We start from the raw sequence: 16,588 nt of genomic DNA on the forward strand, positions 1-16,588 counted from the left end.
AAAAAAAAAAAAAAAAAAAAAGGAGAATCGAGAAATAATTATAGTATAAAATCGGTCTTTAGCAAACGGATAATAACAGGTATGTTCATGGTTTAATTAAATTATAAGCAGCTTGATAAAATCAAGTAAAAAGTACAGTAATTTTTTTTTAAATCAACTGTATAACTACTGAGCGAATTCAAAATTATAATATGACAAAAACATTGTTGAAAAAATTAAACATAAAAGTTGTAAGAGCACTGTAGATTATTTTTCTATTATATATTTTCAATTGTAACAAGTTGAATAGTCTATCATAAACACTGTAGATTATTCAAATAACTGCCGAAACATAATTTAATGGATCATAAAGTTAAGAGTGGGAAATATACTGAATTTTGGTAAATTAAATTTGGTCCCATAAAGATCTAGTAGAGTAGTAATAGAAGATGGCAATGAACAATTAATATATGCGTGATTCAACGGTGCCCTCTCTTTAAATTCCTCACATGAGTTTTGCACACAAAATCTCACATCAAATCTATAGTTTTCTTTTCTTCTTCTTCTTCTTCTTCTATTTTTCCTATATTTGTCCCGAAAAGGTTTACCCAATATCTTACGCAAATTAAGGCAAAACAAGAAGAAAAGTTGCAAAAGACAAAATAAGTGAAGGTGTTGGTAAATAAAGTTAAAAATGTACGAGAAAATAATGATGCACTTATTTTCACAACAATGGGGGTTCAACATCAGATTGACTCTGTTTAAAACTTTTTTCTACTTTCACTTTAAAATCTCTGCAACTCTAGAATGTATTGATTATTCTTCTTCAAGGACACTTTTTCAGAATCACCTTCTTCCTTACATTCTTGTTTCAACCTTGATGGATCATATCCTTTTATTTCTTATTTTTACCTATAGTAAGTAAGAAAGAAATTCACCAAGTTAAAAAGTTGCAGAGATAATTGAATAATCAATAATATAAACATCTTTTAATGAAATATAAATAACATGTTGACCAAGAATATTAGCATAAATTTAGTTCTTAAAGTCGTAAAGAGAGAGTAAATTAAAAAAATGAGAAGAAGATTTGACAAGACGAGCCAATTGACAAGAATGTAGTACCGTCAATCAACCTTTACATATATATATAAATTATTTATATATTTTGTTGGGATTTGTTATTTTATTTCTGCAATATTTTATTGTAAGCAACCGTTTTTAATGCTTTGTGTTCTGCACACTGCTTTGTCATTGGCTCGGGACTAACATTTTTATGTATGTGTGTATCCCTACATTTAATATTTTTTATTTATTTTTTCGTTTGTCTTCCAACCAAATTGAATGCTACTGCTGTGTTTTCACCACCACTATAACTCATACTTGCTCATGACTCATGAGTATAATATTGTCATCTTCAATTCATATACCAAAGACAAAAAAAAAAAAAAAAAATTCCTATAGAGCCATTGTTTGCATGAATTTTTTTGTTAGTTCAAAACTAACCTCTCCAAAACAAACCCATCGAGCTAATAATGTGTTTATGTAAAACTTTAAGTAAATAACTAAATGAGTGCTTTCGTCACACAAGATTGATTTTTTTTTTCTTTTAAATTTGTAAAAAGTTGGTTCTTTCATGTAAAGTGTGTCTCAACCGATCGAGGGACAAGAAAGATTACCAATGATAATATAACTATTGTCCAAACTCCAAACACACGCATAATCGTACCACTTTTCATCATTCATTATCAAATTCGCCAATGTATATGTGTGTGTGATGTAAATAAAACAAGAAAATATTATAATTTCCTCAATAATTTGAAAAATAATATAATAATAAAAAAACATGTTATATAAAGCTTATGAATTATTTTAGATCAAACAAAAGCCAAAAAGTAGAATTGGATTGTAGCAAATACATATATTGGAAATTACTATTAAAAATCTCGGTTGAACAGAAACGAATCGAAAAAGTTAACCACAAAACAAAACAAACTATCAACTTCAATCATCATAATTTTTTAGTTTAAGACTTTTTAACAGAAACTTTATAATAAATAAATATTTAACATTAAAAAATAAAATAACAAAAATAAATAAATAAAGAGAGGAGACACATGAGAGAGAGTAGACCAGACCCACCAGTCTCTTCTTCTTCTTCTTCCCTCCAACTCCTTCTTCACCCTTCCCTCTCCCATTTATTACCAAACCTCACAAACTCAACCAAACAAAATCTTTGTACCTCAAAATGGGGAAGACAAAGAAGATGATGAAGCTCTCTTCTCTATTCAAATCCGGAGCCGGAGGTTTACTCTCTGTTCCTCTCTGTTACAACAATGCCAAAACGCTTTCGTTTCGTGTCGGAGACGACATGATCAAGACTGTCAACTCTGTTTTCTTCGACCACAACAACGGCGGAGACTCTTCCGTATTAGAAGCGGAGACCCCTGTTTCTTGGTTCACAAACTCATCCGAGACAGCGAGTCACTCCACCGAGTCGGATCAAGACCTCGACGCTGAATCTCTAGAGATGGTCGTTCGTGGCGTCGTTAGATCGGAGCGTTTGTTCTTCGATCCGGGTGTCACGAGCTCGATTCTCGAAGAGTCTGATCTCAATTCGAAGAAGAAGGTGGTTGCGGCGGTGAGAGTCGATGATGATCGAGACGGTGTTTTCACGCCGCCGATCGAGGAGATAAGCGTCGCCGTGGCGATGGAATCTGAGGATCCGTACGGTGATTTTCGGAGATCGATGGAAGAGATGGTGATGAGTCACGGCGAGTTAGCTAAAGATTGGGATAGCTTGGAGTCGATGCTTGCGTGGTACTTGAGGATGAATGGGAAGAAGAGCCACGGCGTAATCGTTAGTGCTTTCGTCGATCTTCTCTCCGGACTCTCTGATTCCGGTGCTGGAACTACGTCGGCGTCGATATCGGATTCGGCTCGTTACTCAACCGCCGTTTCTTCTTTGCCGTCTTCGCCGTTATATTCTCAAGGTCAAACGGAGATTGAAGAGGTAGAGAGACGGAGCTGTTAAAAAAACAAATAAAAGATTCAGTTTTAATTTTTTGTTTTGTCTAATCTCGTTTTATTTTAGATTAATTAACCTTTTTTGGATTATGTAAAAACTAATTAGAGGATTAAATATATATATTTTTAGATCCATTATTGTCGATTTATTTAACTCATAAGCTAACACTATTTTCACCGTAAAAAATCAGATTAACCGCGAGAAACTCAACAAAGTTTACCAACAGATTCAGATAAATTTTGTATAAGAGTTCCCCCTGAAATAGGAAAAAACAAAAATAAATTATATACTATATGCTTTTTAAGAACATACTGTAGTATTAAAAGGAGAAAATATTTAGTAATAGTATTAACTTTTTTTGTTTCAAATATATGATTGGTAGTTTGGTACTTGGATGGTGAAATAAAAAACAAGACTTCACATAAACTACTAGATTATGTATATATCACGGTCGGATATTTCGTACATTAATGTAAATTGTGTTTTAATGATATGATTTAACATGTCATCTACTTTTGATTTGACACTTAAGAAAAGTATCATCACGTTAGATTTTTTTAGCAGAAATGCTTTACTTTGTTTATATATATCCATGATCCATGCTAGAGTGGTGCTATTGCTGTATCTTGAAAATAAGCATATTAGAAATACTCCTAGTTAGTTTATGTGTATATATATAATAGCTATTGTTATGACTTATGAGATTTCAATTTCAATTTCTTTTGTTGTTGTATAAAAAAAGATAAAGATATTGCAAATACGAGGGTACATTAAAAAGAGAATGTTGGTCCATAGCAACGTTTGAATATTGAAATGTAAACACACAAAATGAGATTTGTAATTTGTATTTTTGTATTGTGAAGTGAATTGAGTAACACATGAGATGAGCAATGGTGGGTGTGGTCAGTGGTCACACACACATACACACAGACCCTGTGAATCCCAAAACATCATAGACCTACTTCTCTCTTATCTCTTTTCATTTATTGCTCTACATTTAATTTTGGGACCAACCTAGACGACGACGTTTAATGTTTTTTTTCTTTACATTATTATTTCTTTGGGTGAAATTTTACATTACATTATTATTATATACTTATGTAGCATCTTATATTTCTCAAATTTTCACCTACGTATACATAGGGCTGGCAGGCTGGTCCTCAGATACATCTCGATCTATCTATAAACTTTGGGGTTATTTTTCTTTTTCTTTTCAAAATGTAGAAAAAGTATAATCAAATATGTGAAAAATAAAAACACAAAACTTATAAAAATGGAAAAGTAAACAGTTTCTTTCACAGAGTTTTTTTTGTTTCTACTTACAAAAAAACCACTCTTTAATTTTTAAATAGGGGCCCAAATACAGGTACATACATTACGTCCAGAACGAGACAAAAAAATGATAAAAATTGGACACTTGAGATTTTGACAGTAAAGGCCCATTTGAGGAAGGTTCTTCGATTCGGCCCCACGTCGGTTTATTTTGATTTAGGAGAAAACAAACCCAAAGGCTATAACCAAAATCAGTATGGTTCAGGTTGGTTCAACTACAAAATCTTTCCATTCAAAATTCGTTATTGACCGACCATACCAAACTAAAATTCACCAAATCAATTAACATGTTACAAGTATCACAAAAACCAAACTGATAGGAGTTCCTCAGATTCGAGGCGCTACGATATATGATGATGTGTTTGTATTTCCTTTGTTCAATGTGAGTCAGGATCTTTACCAAAACCCATCATGGCATGAGTGGCTAGCATCAAGCCTCTTCGACCCATCTCCATTGCCCGTCCTACTAACGGGAAGCTAACCGTCTCTCTGTTCCTCAGAGGTTTCTTGTCCCACCTTATACATTATATTCACCAACAAGTTTAGACAATGAAACTGATACAACAAGATAAGCTATGACAAATTAGCGGTTTTGAGAAAGCAGGTTGTATCTTACCAGTCTTCATGTCGCACAATCTTCCCGTTCTCGACATAGAGTTTAATAAGAGAGATCATATCTATGTTTCTTCCCATGAGTTTGTATTGTTGTTTGTTGTCAATTAGTATCTATTTTTTTCCCCCAAAGAAATGTTTCTTTTAGTTTAGATAATGAAAAAAGGAACCATAAGATCATGTTATAGTAGTAAAGATCAGAGGAGTCTAACTAACCTCTTTCTTTCCAGGAGCGAGTTCACTTTCTTGAATGTGGTATTCAACTATCTTCGACTCACCAAACACCTGTAAGGAAAAACATGATGTGAGATACTGATTCTTTGCAAGGAGATATAGTTCCATCATCATTATAATAGTTAACAATGAAGTGAGAGGGAAGGAGAGTTTGACATAAACCTTAGAGAGTGAATAAAATGCTGATTTGATTTGCTTCACTCTGAAAGAAGCCAAGGGTCACAAAAAATTGAAATATCAAAGTGAGGGAAAAAAGAAGAAGATGATCTCTGCAATTTGTAAGAAAGAAGACATAATTGGAAGATGATTACAAACCCTTGAGCATGCGTTAAAGGGTCTTCAAACGAAGCATTTGGTGCATACATGTCAAAATCGTTGGCTTTTGCGCAAGACCCATACCTAAATCAAGATTAAAACTCGAGTCAAATAATCAGAACCTTCATAAGTACAATTTACAGAGCGATGTGTCATGTGTATGTATGGACAACAACAAACTTGTGATCTACCCTAAATCGATTATGAAGCCTGAGAAGCAAGGAACAACTAAGAGTAATAAGTAAGTAAGTAAGCAAGCACTTAAAATTACACTCTTTTGCTAGACAATTACAATCACATGGATGACAATTGACAAGAGAGCTTATGTAAAAAAACATGATTCACCGAAATAAGAACAAAACATATCCAGTTAAATTAATAATCCTAAATTGAAACAAACGAAAAGCAAAATTTGGAAACTAAGCCTAAAAGGAGATGATGCATGACTCACAAGTTGAGAAGATGAGGCATGATCTTATCAGCGAATCGCCTATTCGCGTTCAATTCACAAGCTCCTTTGCCTTCGCATTCCCATGCCGGATCCCTAACCGCTTCAGATTTATCTTAAAACCGGAAGAAAAGGAAAACAAGGATCATCATCATTATCATCACTAAAAAAAAAAAAAAATCGAAGAAGAAGATGAAGAGGCTTCCTCATCACTCATCGTAATCCACAACACAGACCATCAAAATAAATCAGATCGTACAAGAAAAAAAAACGAACCTGGATTCGGGTTCTGGTGTTGTTTCTCCATGGATGTAGAGATTTTTTTCCTGGAAAGAGACGATCGAGAGAGATGAACAAATGCAAAACGAAATTGAAGCTCTGAGTGAAAGGAGGGAGAGATGAAAATGGATCCGTGGTTTATTAGCCTTCCACGTGGCACAATCTTCTCCATGTACTTTTTTACTTCTTTTTTTTCTCAAACCGTTGATTATTATTATTCCTACGGAGAAAAATCAAACACGTGGTCCCTGATTTAGATATCATCAAAATAATAAACTAAGTAATTTGGATATCCTACTATTAATTAGAATTACAAATAAAATTAATCTTATAAAGTGTAAAATCTTATTTTAAATAATTATTAGTTAAAGAAAAAAAAAAAAAAATATATATATATATATATATATATATAATTAATTATGAATGAAAATTACTAAAAATATATAAAGCAATCAAACTTTCAAAAACTAAGATTTTATATCTAAGTAGACAATATGATTATTTTTAATAACTAGATTTCGAAGATTTTGTTAAGATTTTAAATTATGATTCTTCTCTCATATTTATTTTATTTTATTTACAAATGATTTTGAATTACCATATAACTAGGATATATCTCGTGCTTAAAGCACGGATCAACATTTTTAAAAAATTTATAATATAATAATAAAAATTATTGTTTTATTTAAAAAAAAATATATGAGATAATATTTATTTTGAATTGTTATGTAAACCTATTAGTCTATTTGAATACTTATTATTTTAGAATATTATAGTGTTTTATTTTTGATGTATTATTACATTTTTATATTGTTTATTTGTTGTATTTGCATCATTATTTTATGAAATATAAAATAGTAATTTTAATATTATAATTGTGAGCAAATAAAAAATATTAAATTATCATTTATATAAATTTAGTTTTACCAACCCGCCGATGTGGAAATTAAAACACACATTTTCATACATTGAGTAATATATTTTCGTTTTTAAAAATTCAAATCACAACATATGCAAAAAAAAATATGCATTTTATTAATTATAAGTATTATATGAAAATTCCACAAAATTTGTAAATAAAATAAAATAAAGATGATAGGAGAATTATAATTTAGTTATTAAAAATAATTGTATTGTATACTTGGATATAAAATCTTAGTTTTTAAAATTCTGATTGGTTTATATATATTTTTAAAAAAATAATTAGTAATTTCGTCCATAATTTGTTAGAGAGAGAAAATATTTTTTTAGATTTTTTAATATTTGATCTGTGAGTGTTTTTTATTTTTAATTAATTATATTTATTTAAATTAGTTAATTAAGCTTAATTAATTTTTTCTAATGGCAATTGAATGTAATTTTTTACACATTTTAAGGTTAGTTTCATATTTGTACTTCTCAATTAATATAGTAGGATACTTATGATTAATAAATATGTGGAATTTTTTCTGCATATGTTGTGATTTGAATTTTTTAAAATGAAAACATATTGTTACTCAAAATCTATGAAAAAAGTGTATTTTAATTTTTCACATTGGCGGATTGGTAAAACCAAATTTATGTGGTTGATAAATTAATAAATTTGATTTGCTCAAAATTATAATATTAAAATTAATATTTCACAAAATAATGATGCAAATACAACAAACCAACAATATAAAACTGTAATATACATCAAACAAACTTAAATACTATAATATTCTAAAATAATTATTATTCAAAAAGATATATAAAGATTTACAGAATAATGACAATATTTAAAATAAATATTATTTCAACAAAATAACTTTCTAAAATAAATATATCAATAATTTTTATGATTATACTATTATAATTTTTTTCGTGCTATACCGTACGAAATATCTCCTAGTAACCTGATTAGAAGAATATGAGTGACAACTCGCAAGGAGAACTAATCACAAGATTAAAGTGTTTATAATCCTTTGAATTGCATCAATGACCAAACTGTACTAAAGGTTTTTTCTTAGGCCAAAGTTCAATTTTTCAAATCTTTCTGCAATTAATTTGTTTTCAACTAGATTGGATTGTGAAAATATATGAATTTGGTAAAGGTGTCTCTTTTTAAAACATTGCTCTAACTACTATGGTTAAAAGAATTTCAACTATTTTTTAATAAATAATTGTAAATAGAGATTTTCTACAAAAAAAAAAAAAATAATAATTACACTGTCAAAAACATAATGAAATAGTATTACAATGTTGACAAAATGTAACTGGTGCTATTTAATTTCTGTACAAACACACACACGTGTGAGTTGAATTAAATGTGCAACTTTGTAGATTCCAAGCAAAGATCAATGAATGAATAATAATTGGCATACATTTCGTATCTACGATAAAGAATGCGTTAACTATAAGGTGACAACTTCTTTTCTTTTTCTGCATCATTACTTTCATTTTCATGCTTTAAAATACTCAACAGAATTAATAGAAATGAGATCACAATTCACACAAAAGATCTCAAACTTTGCGTAAACTAAACGAGTGCTGGAATATTATTACTGTATATTGCAGCACAGCTGTTTTAGTTTTTCTTTTGGTTCCGAACACACAAACAACTCACAGCTGTTTCATTTTTTTTTTTTAATTGGTCAAGTCTACTAATTTGTTAAAACTTAAATCTTTGACCCGATATTGGAAAAAGCCAAAAAAGAGGACCTCATTGAGTAATTGTAAATATTTTCGGATCATCATTATTCATACCAAAAAAAATACTAATGAATTGAACCATAACAATTTGGAAATTAATGTGTTTGACTGACATATTCATATAGACTTAAAAACACCAAGTTGAGATGATCTATAATTGATATAAACAAGACACTCAAATCTTCTTGACTCATTGATTCTTCCCGAACGTTCTTGACTAATAATAAATGTCAAAAAATAAAGAAAAGCCAATATCGTCGTAATCAATGTGAAACACACAAAACAGAACAATTAAAAAATAAAAAAAAAGTACGGATGGGGATGGGTCAGATTTACTTGACCGAACCAAAGAAATAAAAACCCACAAAAGGGCCCAAAAGAGCCGTCCGTACGTACGCCTCCTCCTTCTCCACCCAATTGGGGTTTTATACATTCATTCATGATTCCTAACATACGCAGGGCAGCTCTCAGCTCAGCTGTGAGAGCAAATTAAAAATAAAAGCCAAACGAATAAATTCTCCTCCTTTTTATTTTATTTTGTTTGCAACTTGGGAGCTTTACTGACTAATTAATTACCCTTATTGCTTCTCCTACATTCTCGTTTCGCTCTCTTTTACTCCGCATTGCTCCTCGCCTCCTCCTCTTCCTCCTCGTCTCTGTCTCTCACTCTTTTTTATCTTCGCCGCGATTATATTGTTCTTTCCTCGAGGTAATCTAATAGTAATAAAACTCTCGACGACTATTCAAAAGTTTAATACTTGGGCTCTCTTTTGATTCCTTATGACTGACTCTTAAATTATTCGATTCAAAGAACCAACACTCTAGATTTTGAGGGTTTTTTTTTTTTTCTTTCTCTGATTTCAATGTCGTTTATGTAATGGGGTTTTGGGTAATATAACTGTTTCATTGATTCGTTGTTCTTCTTCTCCTTTAAATTTGTGTTTTTGTTTTTGTTCCTTTCACTGTTTTGTCGTGTGGGGTTAGAACAAGAATGCTTGTCGGATTTCACAAATTTTGTTTTTTTTACTAATTAAAGTTTGGTTTTTTTCTTCTTCTTCTTCTGTGATTGAGGTTTCTGTTTGATAGCTGAGACTAATCGAAAAGCTTTAAAATTTGGCATAGCTGAAACTTTTCATTGCTTCTATAGCTTCTTTTGGTTGATGTTAATTGGAACAGCTTGTTTACTATATATACTACATACTATTCTCTAATAAAGGTTTTTGAATTGTTGCTTTTTTTTTTTGTTTTATAGGAGTTTCTGAATCATGTCAAGGCCTGCTCAGCTTCCTCCTCGTTGCCCGATTCCAAAGAAGCTATCTTTGAATCCGGTTGCAGATACGTTTTACTCTTCTTCCTCACCTATTGAATCATACATTGGTCAATACAAGTCTTCTTCTACTCAAGATTCAAGGCTTGAGGATCAACCTGCTTGGCTTGATGAGTTGCTCTCTGAGAAAACTGATGGGATGATGCTCACTGGAGGTGGAGGTCCCCTGCGCCGCTCTGCTAGCGACTCTGTTGTTCTTTTGGGAGACATCTCAGCTAGCTTTTCTGGTTTTAACCAAAGTGAGGATGAAGAAAGTTTGACTTCTGAAGCTTGTGGGGAGTTGGAGTCTGCTTGTGTATATGGTCCCAACTCGCCAAGAGCTAGGAACAACTCAAGCTTCTCTAACAACCCTATTGCTTCCGCCTTTTCGGATTATGGTTCTCAGAAACCTCCTCAGAACTTGGATGATACAGTGAAAGGGATAGATTTTTCATCTGTTGGTGACAATGCTTGCAGTTCAATGGGCATACCAAATGCTAAAAGGTGAGAGAACATTAATCTTCTAAGGCAATATTATCTAGCATCATTAGTTTATTGTATAGAAATTGACAAGCTTGGTCCCTTAAGAGTATTCTGTATCAGTTAATGTTACTAATATTCATGTTTCAAGTTTAGTCCCTGAGCTCTCGTGTGGTACCTCTGTATCTAGTTCTAGGTTGTTAGTGAGAGGAAGAAATGAATAGGAACTTACCTATCTCTGGTTTACACCTGGCTTTGATGATGGGGTTTGTTATGATTATTGGCAATTATGTTCATGATATATGTGTGTGTGTGTGTGTGTGTGTCCACGAGAATGTCTTAGAATGTCCAGTTTGGTTCTTGTTGTGTCATATGTTGATTCGTTCTTCATATATCTCAACCTTTGCTCTGCCAGGAACCCGGGACAGCGTTCGAGAGTTCGTAAGCTCCAGTACATTGCTGAACTTGAAAGGACGGTAGCTATGTTGCAGGTATATGTTCCATTCAAGTTTGTGTGCTTTCTTAAAACTAATTGGTTCTGGTCCTCCACTGTATTGGTTATGGATCAATGTACAAACTACGATGAGAGATCTTGATTTGCAGACAGTGGAAGCTGATTTATCAGTGAGAGTGGCTTCACTTCTTCAGACACGCGCAACGCTGTCCCTGGAGAATAGCCAGTTGAAGCAGCAGATGGCAATACTAAAGCAGGACAAGCTCATAAGGGAAGGTAAATAAAAACATGATTTAAACCACACATTCAAGGATTCTGGATCACAGCTTGAGATCAGTCTACTGATTGTACCAAATATTTCTGTAGGTGAGTATCAGTTACTGAAGAAGGAAGCTCAGAGATTGAAATGTGGACCGGGATACTTAGGGAGCAATAACAACAATAACAGGCTGGTCAGATCATTTTCTGCTGGTTCAAATGTAGCTCCAAGGACAGCTTCGTCCCACTTGGACTGGAATTTGCTAGATCTGACCAAACTCAATCTCAACTGAAAGACAAAAACCCTCCACAAGAATAAGTAGCTTAAAGGAATTCAGGAGTTAACAGTTCTCTGTTTGAAAAAAAGGACAAATCTTTGTCGATTTGTATAAATATGATTTAGGAGTATAAAAACATTCCACTTAAAGCTTCCCCACATTCTGAGTCGAAAGCATGGGACGAAGTCTATTTTAGCTAAAATGTTCTGATGTTACGTTTCTAGGGGAAACTATATGTAACGGTTCTGATGTTGTAGTTCATGAAGTAATTGTGGTGGCTCTGAATGAGTATTCTTCATTTTCTGGTGTTGTTCTAAAAATCTAAATTTGATGAATGTTGGGATTCTGAGATTTCCTTGTAAAACAGCCAATAGAGAGACCAAATCAAGGATCCAAAACGTTACTGAATTTGTTATGAGCAAAACGTATTACGTCAGTAAGGATCATAAAAGTTTAGTAGAAGCTTTCACATGAATTTTATGCACACAAAGAGGTGTGAAAACGAAATTTTAGCCCCGAAGTGATGCACGTGGTACGCGAGTATAAAGTATCCCACTATATTGATCGAAACTATTTGTTTTAATTAAGGATTCTCTTTTATTAAAACAACATCAGAACCTTCACCACTGTATTAATGAAGGATTCTCTTTTATTGTCAGGTCCTTGGACCAGAGTTGGTTCTGTTATACTTGATGATATTGTTTCAGTGTTAAACGTTGACTATGATCTTCTGATCAGGACTTACCAATGCGGTACCAGACTTTGGAAAGAAAACAAACACTGTTTTGATAATAAGCCACTATCAGCATTGATCAGCACTTATAGATCATACAAACTCTCATACATTACACATCATAGCTTAAGCAAACTGTATTACAATAGAAGATTTATGATATTTTTGCTAACAAATATTTTACATTGCAGTGAAACAGAGTTTTGACACCAGAAACTTTGTTCTGATGGTAACCCATTATATTTATCATCACATACTAGACTACATCACGCAACTGTTCATACACACATAGTAGACGCTTCAGCAAATTTAAGAGACTTATTAGACGCATGGTAGCTTTCAATAATATATCAAGACATATTGGTAAGGCTTACTACGACAAATCGGCAAGCTGAAGGGTGGAGGCTGAGACTGGTACAACCCGTGGCTTGTTGGCTTTGTGACGTCCGACGAAGTAGCATGAGGCAGCGATGAACAAGAGGATCACATATATAGCTGCGAAAATGGCCATGAGAACCAGAAAGTGAGACGACTGAGTCTGATGTTAAGATAAAAATGCATATTAATCCCATGAAAGACGTGATCGCATAGCGGTAGCCGTGCGCATTCATCATCCTCTTGAAACCCGTGGGTGAGGAGGACATGGCATATTCTACATTCGTCCCAGTCTTTCTTCACTTCTGCGGGCGACAGAAGATACTTGACCGCGTTGAGATTCCCTTTTGGCGCAACATTGGGCAAGTCTGCAGCCATCCTTATGCAATTGTGATTTAGAAGTTCAGGTCCGTCCACCTTCGCGCTCATCAACCTATCACCTATGCATGAGAATGAGAGGTCTGTGATGGTTCTCAAGCCACTCTCGGATGCATTTCCTGTAGAATTATAAGTTATGTTATTATTATTTTGTGTTATATTATTATTATTTTGTGTTATGTTCTTTAGTTATTATAAGTTATTCATTAACCAAATGTTATGTTTTGCTTACTTTGTTCTTATCTTTTTTCTTAATTTTCCTTATTGTTTGCTTTTTTTTTTGTCATTTTTTTCCGAAACATTTCGTCAATTTATAATAGTATTTTAAGTACATTTTGTAAACTAAATTATTAATAATATAAGTCTGATTTAGAAAAAGAAAAAAAGTCTGATGTTAAGATAAAAATGCATATTAATGTCATCATGAACTAGTAAACAAACAAAAAAATCCTAACTTTGTCAAAGTTAATTGACGGTTCCTCTTCTTCTTCCAAATTTAAGAGAGACTACAATCATATTTTCTCAATTTCTTCTTTGTTAACCTTTTCTGTTTAAAGAAAAGAAAAATATTCAGAGCATCTAAACATTTTTTTGTTTGTTCTCCTTTGTTCTTTTGTCAACTAGTGATGTATTGATGTTTTTATACGATTTTGTTTCATACAAGTGAATTTTTGGTGATCTTTTGCGAAATTATAAGAAAAAAAATTACTTGGGATCAAGGGGCACCAGAAATTTGCTTTAGGCATCATACGCCTTCGGGCCGGCCCTGTTAATGTGTATATTTTTTTTTTTGGTCGGATGTTAATGTGTATATTACATTTCTTTTATAAATCACTGGGTTAATATAAGAAATGAAATGCATATTAATGTGGACCAATAAATGCATATTATTTATTAAAAAAATAAAGTGGACCAATAAAGAGATAAATAACTTTTTTCTTCTGTTTTCTTTCTTCTTATAAAGTTAAGTCACTAATGGACCAATAAAGAGGAATTACTTATATATATATATATATAAGTTTGAAAATTAGGCTCTTTTAATTAAAACTTGTAAATACTAATAGAGAGGATTTGCCAAAAAACTATTCAGAACATGAAAGTGTTTAATATATATTATATCTTTTAAAAGCAAAGTGGACAAATGTCTTATTAAAAAAGTATGATGTATGTATACAGAGAAAAGTGTCAGTATTTATTATTTACATTTATGATTATTAATAAAAATCATAAATAAGAAAGAAAGAAAAAACTGAAAACACTTATAAATACCTTAGATATTTAGGTGTAAAATTGTAGTTTAACAAGAAAAAAAAGTAGTAAGAAAAATTCTAGAATATTTATCTTTTTTTGTTTTTTTGAGCAACCGAATATTTATCTTTTCAATTCATGGATTTTGTTCTGAAACTTGTTGCGTTCATACTCATAGTTTATGTAGTTCAATCTAGAGAAACTGTGAGAGATTTGAAATCCTTCAAGGTAAATTGAAAGAAGAATCCTATATACACACATCCAAATCTTAAAATAATATTTGTAGATTATTTTATAATTTTTTTTCACAGTTAAATAAGAATACCATATATGATTGTGTGGATATATATAAACAACCTTCATTGAGTCATCCACTACTCAAAAACCATAAAATTCAGGTATTGTTCATCAAACTATCTTTTAAAATACATGTTTTTGTCATCTTGTTAACCTTATTCAATTTGGACTATGCATCTTTTGTTGTATAGAATAACATGTATACTCATGGTCATCCCATATCAAATTTGATTTTAGTTTTATGAAAAAGAGAAAAAAGATAATATCTAATTTGGTTTTGTGAAAAACCTCACTCATATATCATATACCTATGTATTTTTTGAGCAGCTTGAACCATCTTTCTCAATCTCCAAACCGAAAAAACAAATTAAAACTGGAGGTGAAAGAAAAAAAATCATTGAGTGTCCTAGTGGAACAGTTCCTATACTCAGAAATACGAAAGAATATGTCGCAAATGCTCAATATTGGACAGAAAAACATTTTAACCCGTTTACCGTCGAAAGTCATGGGACACATGTAAGAGAATTCACTTAAAATTTTGATTTGCAAAATATGCATATTTTGATAATGTTTTATGATAAGATAAGCGTATTATCATTTTTGAAAATTTGGAGATTGCTGGAGTAAGATCACAAGGCCAAGGTCCTTACCATGGTTTGGCAGCTTGGATGAGTATGCATAATTTGAACATTAGTAAAGACCAAGCTTCGTATGCTAGCATATATGTAGGCAGTGGAGTTAACAACAAAGTTAACTTTATCCAAGCTGGTTGGATGGTAAATTCAATGTTGATATTATTTTATTTTATTTAAATTAAATTATTATAAAGATTAGAATTCACTAATTTGACTCCTAGGTAAATCCAAAATTATTCGGTGATGGACGGACATGGAGTTATGGGTATTGGAAGGTATATCTATTGTCACATATATACACTTTTCATGTTTTTAATAACATCATGATATGTGGTATACCGTTTTAACAAATGAAAAGTTGATATGTGAATTATTGTTAATAATCGCATAATTTATATTAATATATTCAGACAAAATAATAACAGGGAGCTAATGGAGCCGGTTGTTACAATACAATATGTCGTGGTTTTGTTCAAGTGTCAAAAACTGATGTTTTAAGTGGACCTTTACCTTATGATCCCAAAGGGGAAGAGGGTATATATTTTAGTATCGCACAGGTAAACAATATATATACTTTCTTTCTTTTTCTTGAGGTCACGTAACATATGTACTATACTTCTCTAGCCTTAAATATTAACATAGTGTGTATTTTCGACTTTTGATATTTATTGAAGGATAAAGAATCAGGAAATTGGTGGATAACCGAAGCAGATGAACGAATAGGTTATTGGCCAAAAGAATTGTTTGATCTTATAAGTAATAGTGTAGACATGATTGGAGTTGGAGGAATAGTTCAAGCTTCTCCTTCTGGTGTTAGCCCTCCAATGGGTAACGGCCATCTACCAACTGAAGATGACAATGCGTCGGCACGCGTCAGAAAACTTGAAATCTTGGATTCCAATTTTGAGATCCAGGAAAGTGGTAAATACAAGTTAGAAAAATTATTAGACAACGATAAATGTTATGGCTTAAAAGGTGGAAGAAAGAAACCAATGTTGTTCACATATGGTGGACCTGGAGGAGCTTCATGTGGAATCTAATATTATAGTAAAATCTATGTATTTGATTATTATAACCCCTAAATAATTTGGACTTCATGTTTCATGTTCGTTCAACTTCTCGAAATATTCAACAAACTTTAAATCCTAACCAACGCTGCGATGCTGTTGTAGACATATGTATTTGATTAGGACGGAATGCACGTGATGGATCTGTGAAGTTAAGCATGGTGAAAAAGAGTTTCAAAGCAAAG

The 16,588-nt window shown here is 32.0% G+C and overlaps 4 protein-coding genes across 4 annotated transcripts; 3 read left to right on the plus strand and 1 right to left on the minus strand.

Annotated features, from left to right (window-relative positions):
• Positions 2,072-3,136, plus strand: LOC104768673 (transcription repressor OFP13-like). Its single transcript, XM_010492700.2, has one exon. It carries the CDS (start codon positions 2,225-2,227, stop codon positions 3,008-3,010), a length of 786 nt encoding a protein of 261 aa, XP_010491002.1. The 5' UTR covers positions 2,072-2,224; the 3' UTR covers positions 3,011-3,136.
• On the minus strand, positions 4,517-6,336 carry LOC104768674. Its single transcript, XM_010492701.2, has 7 exons — positions 6,222-6,336; positions 5,949-6,060; positions 5,498-5,581; positions 5,345-5,384; positions 5,165-5,233; positions 4,953-5,062; positions 4,517-4,852 (listed from the first exon to the last, which is right to left on the minus strand). Exons 1-7 carry the CDS (start codon positions 6,250-6,252, stop codon positions 4,714-4,716), a joined length of 585 nt encoding a protein of 194 aa, XP_010491003.1. The 5' UTR covers positions 6,253-6,336; the 3' UTR covers positions 4,517-4,713.
• Positions 9,312-11,980, plus strand: LOC104768675 (basic leucine zipper 6). Its single transcript, XM_010492703.2, has 5 exons — positions 9,312-9,603; positions 10,147-10,704; positions 11,096-11,171; positions 11,284-11,410; positions 11,501-11,980. The coding sequence occupies exons 2-5, from the start codon at positions 10,160-10,162 to the stop codon at positions 11,683-11,685; spliced, it is 933 nt and encodes a 310-aa protein (XP_010491005.1). The 5' UTR covers positions 9,312-9,603; positions 10,147-10,159; the 3' UTR covers positions 11,686-11,980.
• On the plus strand, positions 14,469-16,463 carry LOC104768681. Its single transcript, XM_010492712.2, has 7 exons — positions 14,469-14,632; positions 14,716-14,802; positions 15,029-15,217; positions 15,316-15,477; positions 15,558-15,611; positions 15,762-15,893; positions 16,011-16,463. Exons 1-7 carry the CDS (start codon positions 14,543-14,545, stop codon positions 16,374-16,376), a joined length of 1,080 nt encoding a protein of 359 aa, XP_010491014.1. The 5' UTR covers positions 14,469-14,542; the 3' UTR covers positions 16,377-16,463.

Source organism: Camelina sativa, chromosome 20 (genome assembly GCF_000633955.1).
Source record: "Camelina sativa cultivar DH55 chromosome 20, Cs, whole genome shotgun sequence".
NCBI lineage: Eukaryota > Viridiplantae > Streptophyta > Magnoliopsida > Brassicales > Brassicaceae > Camelina > Camelina sativa.

What these genes read in the sequence shown, in the direction of transcription:
- LOC104768673 (XM_010492700.2), top strand. Translation starts at nt 2,225, where the DNA reads ATGGGGAAGACAAAGAAGATGATGAAGCTCTCTTCTCTATTCAAATCC.
- LOC104768675 (XM_010492703.2), top strand. Translation starts at nt 10,160, where the DNA reads ATGTCAAGGCCTGCTCAGCTTCCTCCTCGTTGCCCGATTCCAAAGAAG. An exon ending in GGCATACCAAATGCTAAAAG is followed by an intron (nt 10,705 to 11,095) that starts GTGAGAGAACAT and finishes TTGCTCTGCCAG; the next exon opens with GAACCCGGGACAGCGTTCGA. An exon ending in GGACAAGCTCATAAGGGAAG is followed by an intron (nt 11,411 to 11,500) that starts GTAAATAAAAAC and finishes ATATTTCTGTAG; the next exon opens with GTGAGTATCAGTTACTGAAG.
- LOC104768681 (XM_010492712.2), top strand. Translation starts at nt 14,543, where the DNA reads ATGGATTTTGTTCTGAAACTTGTTGCGTTCATACTCATAGTTTATGTA. An exon ending in GAGATTTGAAATCCTTCAAG is followed by an intron (nt 14,633 to 14,715) that starts GTAAATTGAAAG and finishes TTTTTTTCACAG; the next exon opens with TTAAATAAGAATACCATATA. An exon ending in TCGAAAGTCATGGGACACAT is followed by an intron (nt 15,218 to 15,315) that starts GTAAGAGAATTC and finishes GAAAATTTGGAG; the next exon opens with ATTGCTGGAGTAAGATCACA.
- LOC104768674 (XM_010492701.2), bottom strand. Translation starts at nt 6,252, where the DNA reads ATGGAGAAACAACACCAGAACCCGAATCCAG. An exon ending in ATGCCTCATCTTCTCAACTT is followed by an intron (nt 5,582 to 5,948) that starts GTGAGTCATGCA and finishes ATCTTGATTTAG; the next exon opens with GTATGGGTCTTGCGCAAAAG. An exon ending in ATTGTGCGACATGAAGACTG is followed by an intron (nt 4,853 to 4,952) that starts GTAAGATACAAC and finishes ATAATGTATAAG; the next exon opens with GTGGGACAAGAAACCTCTGA.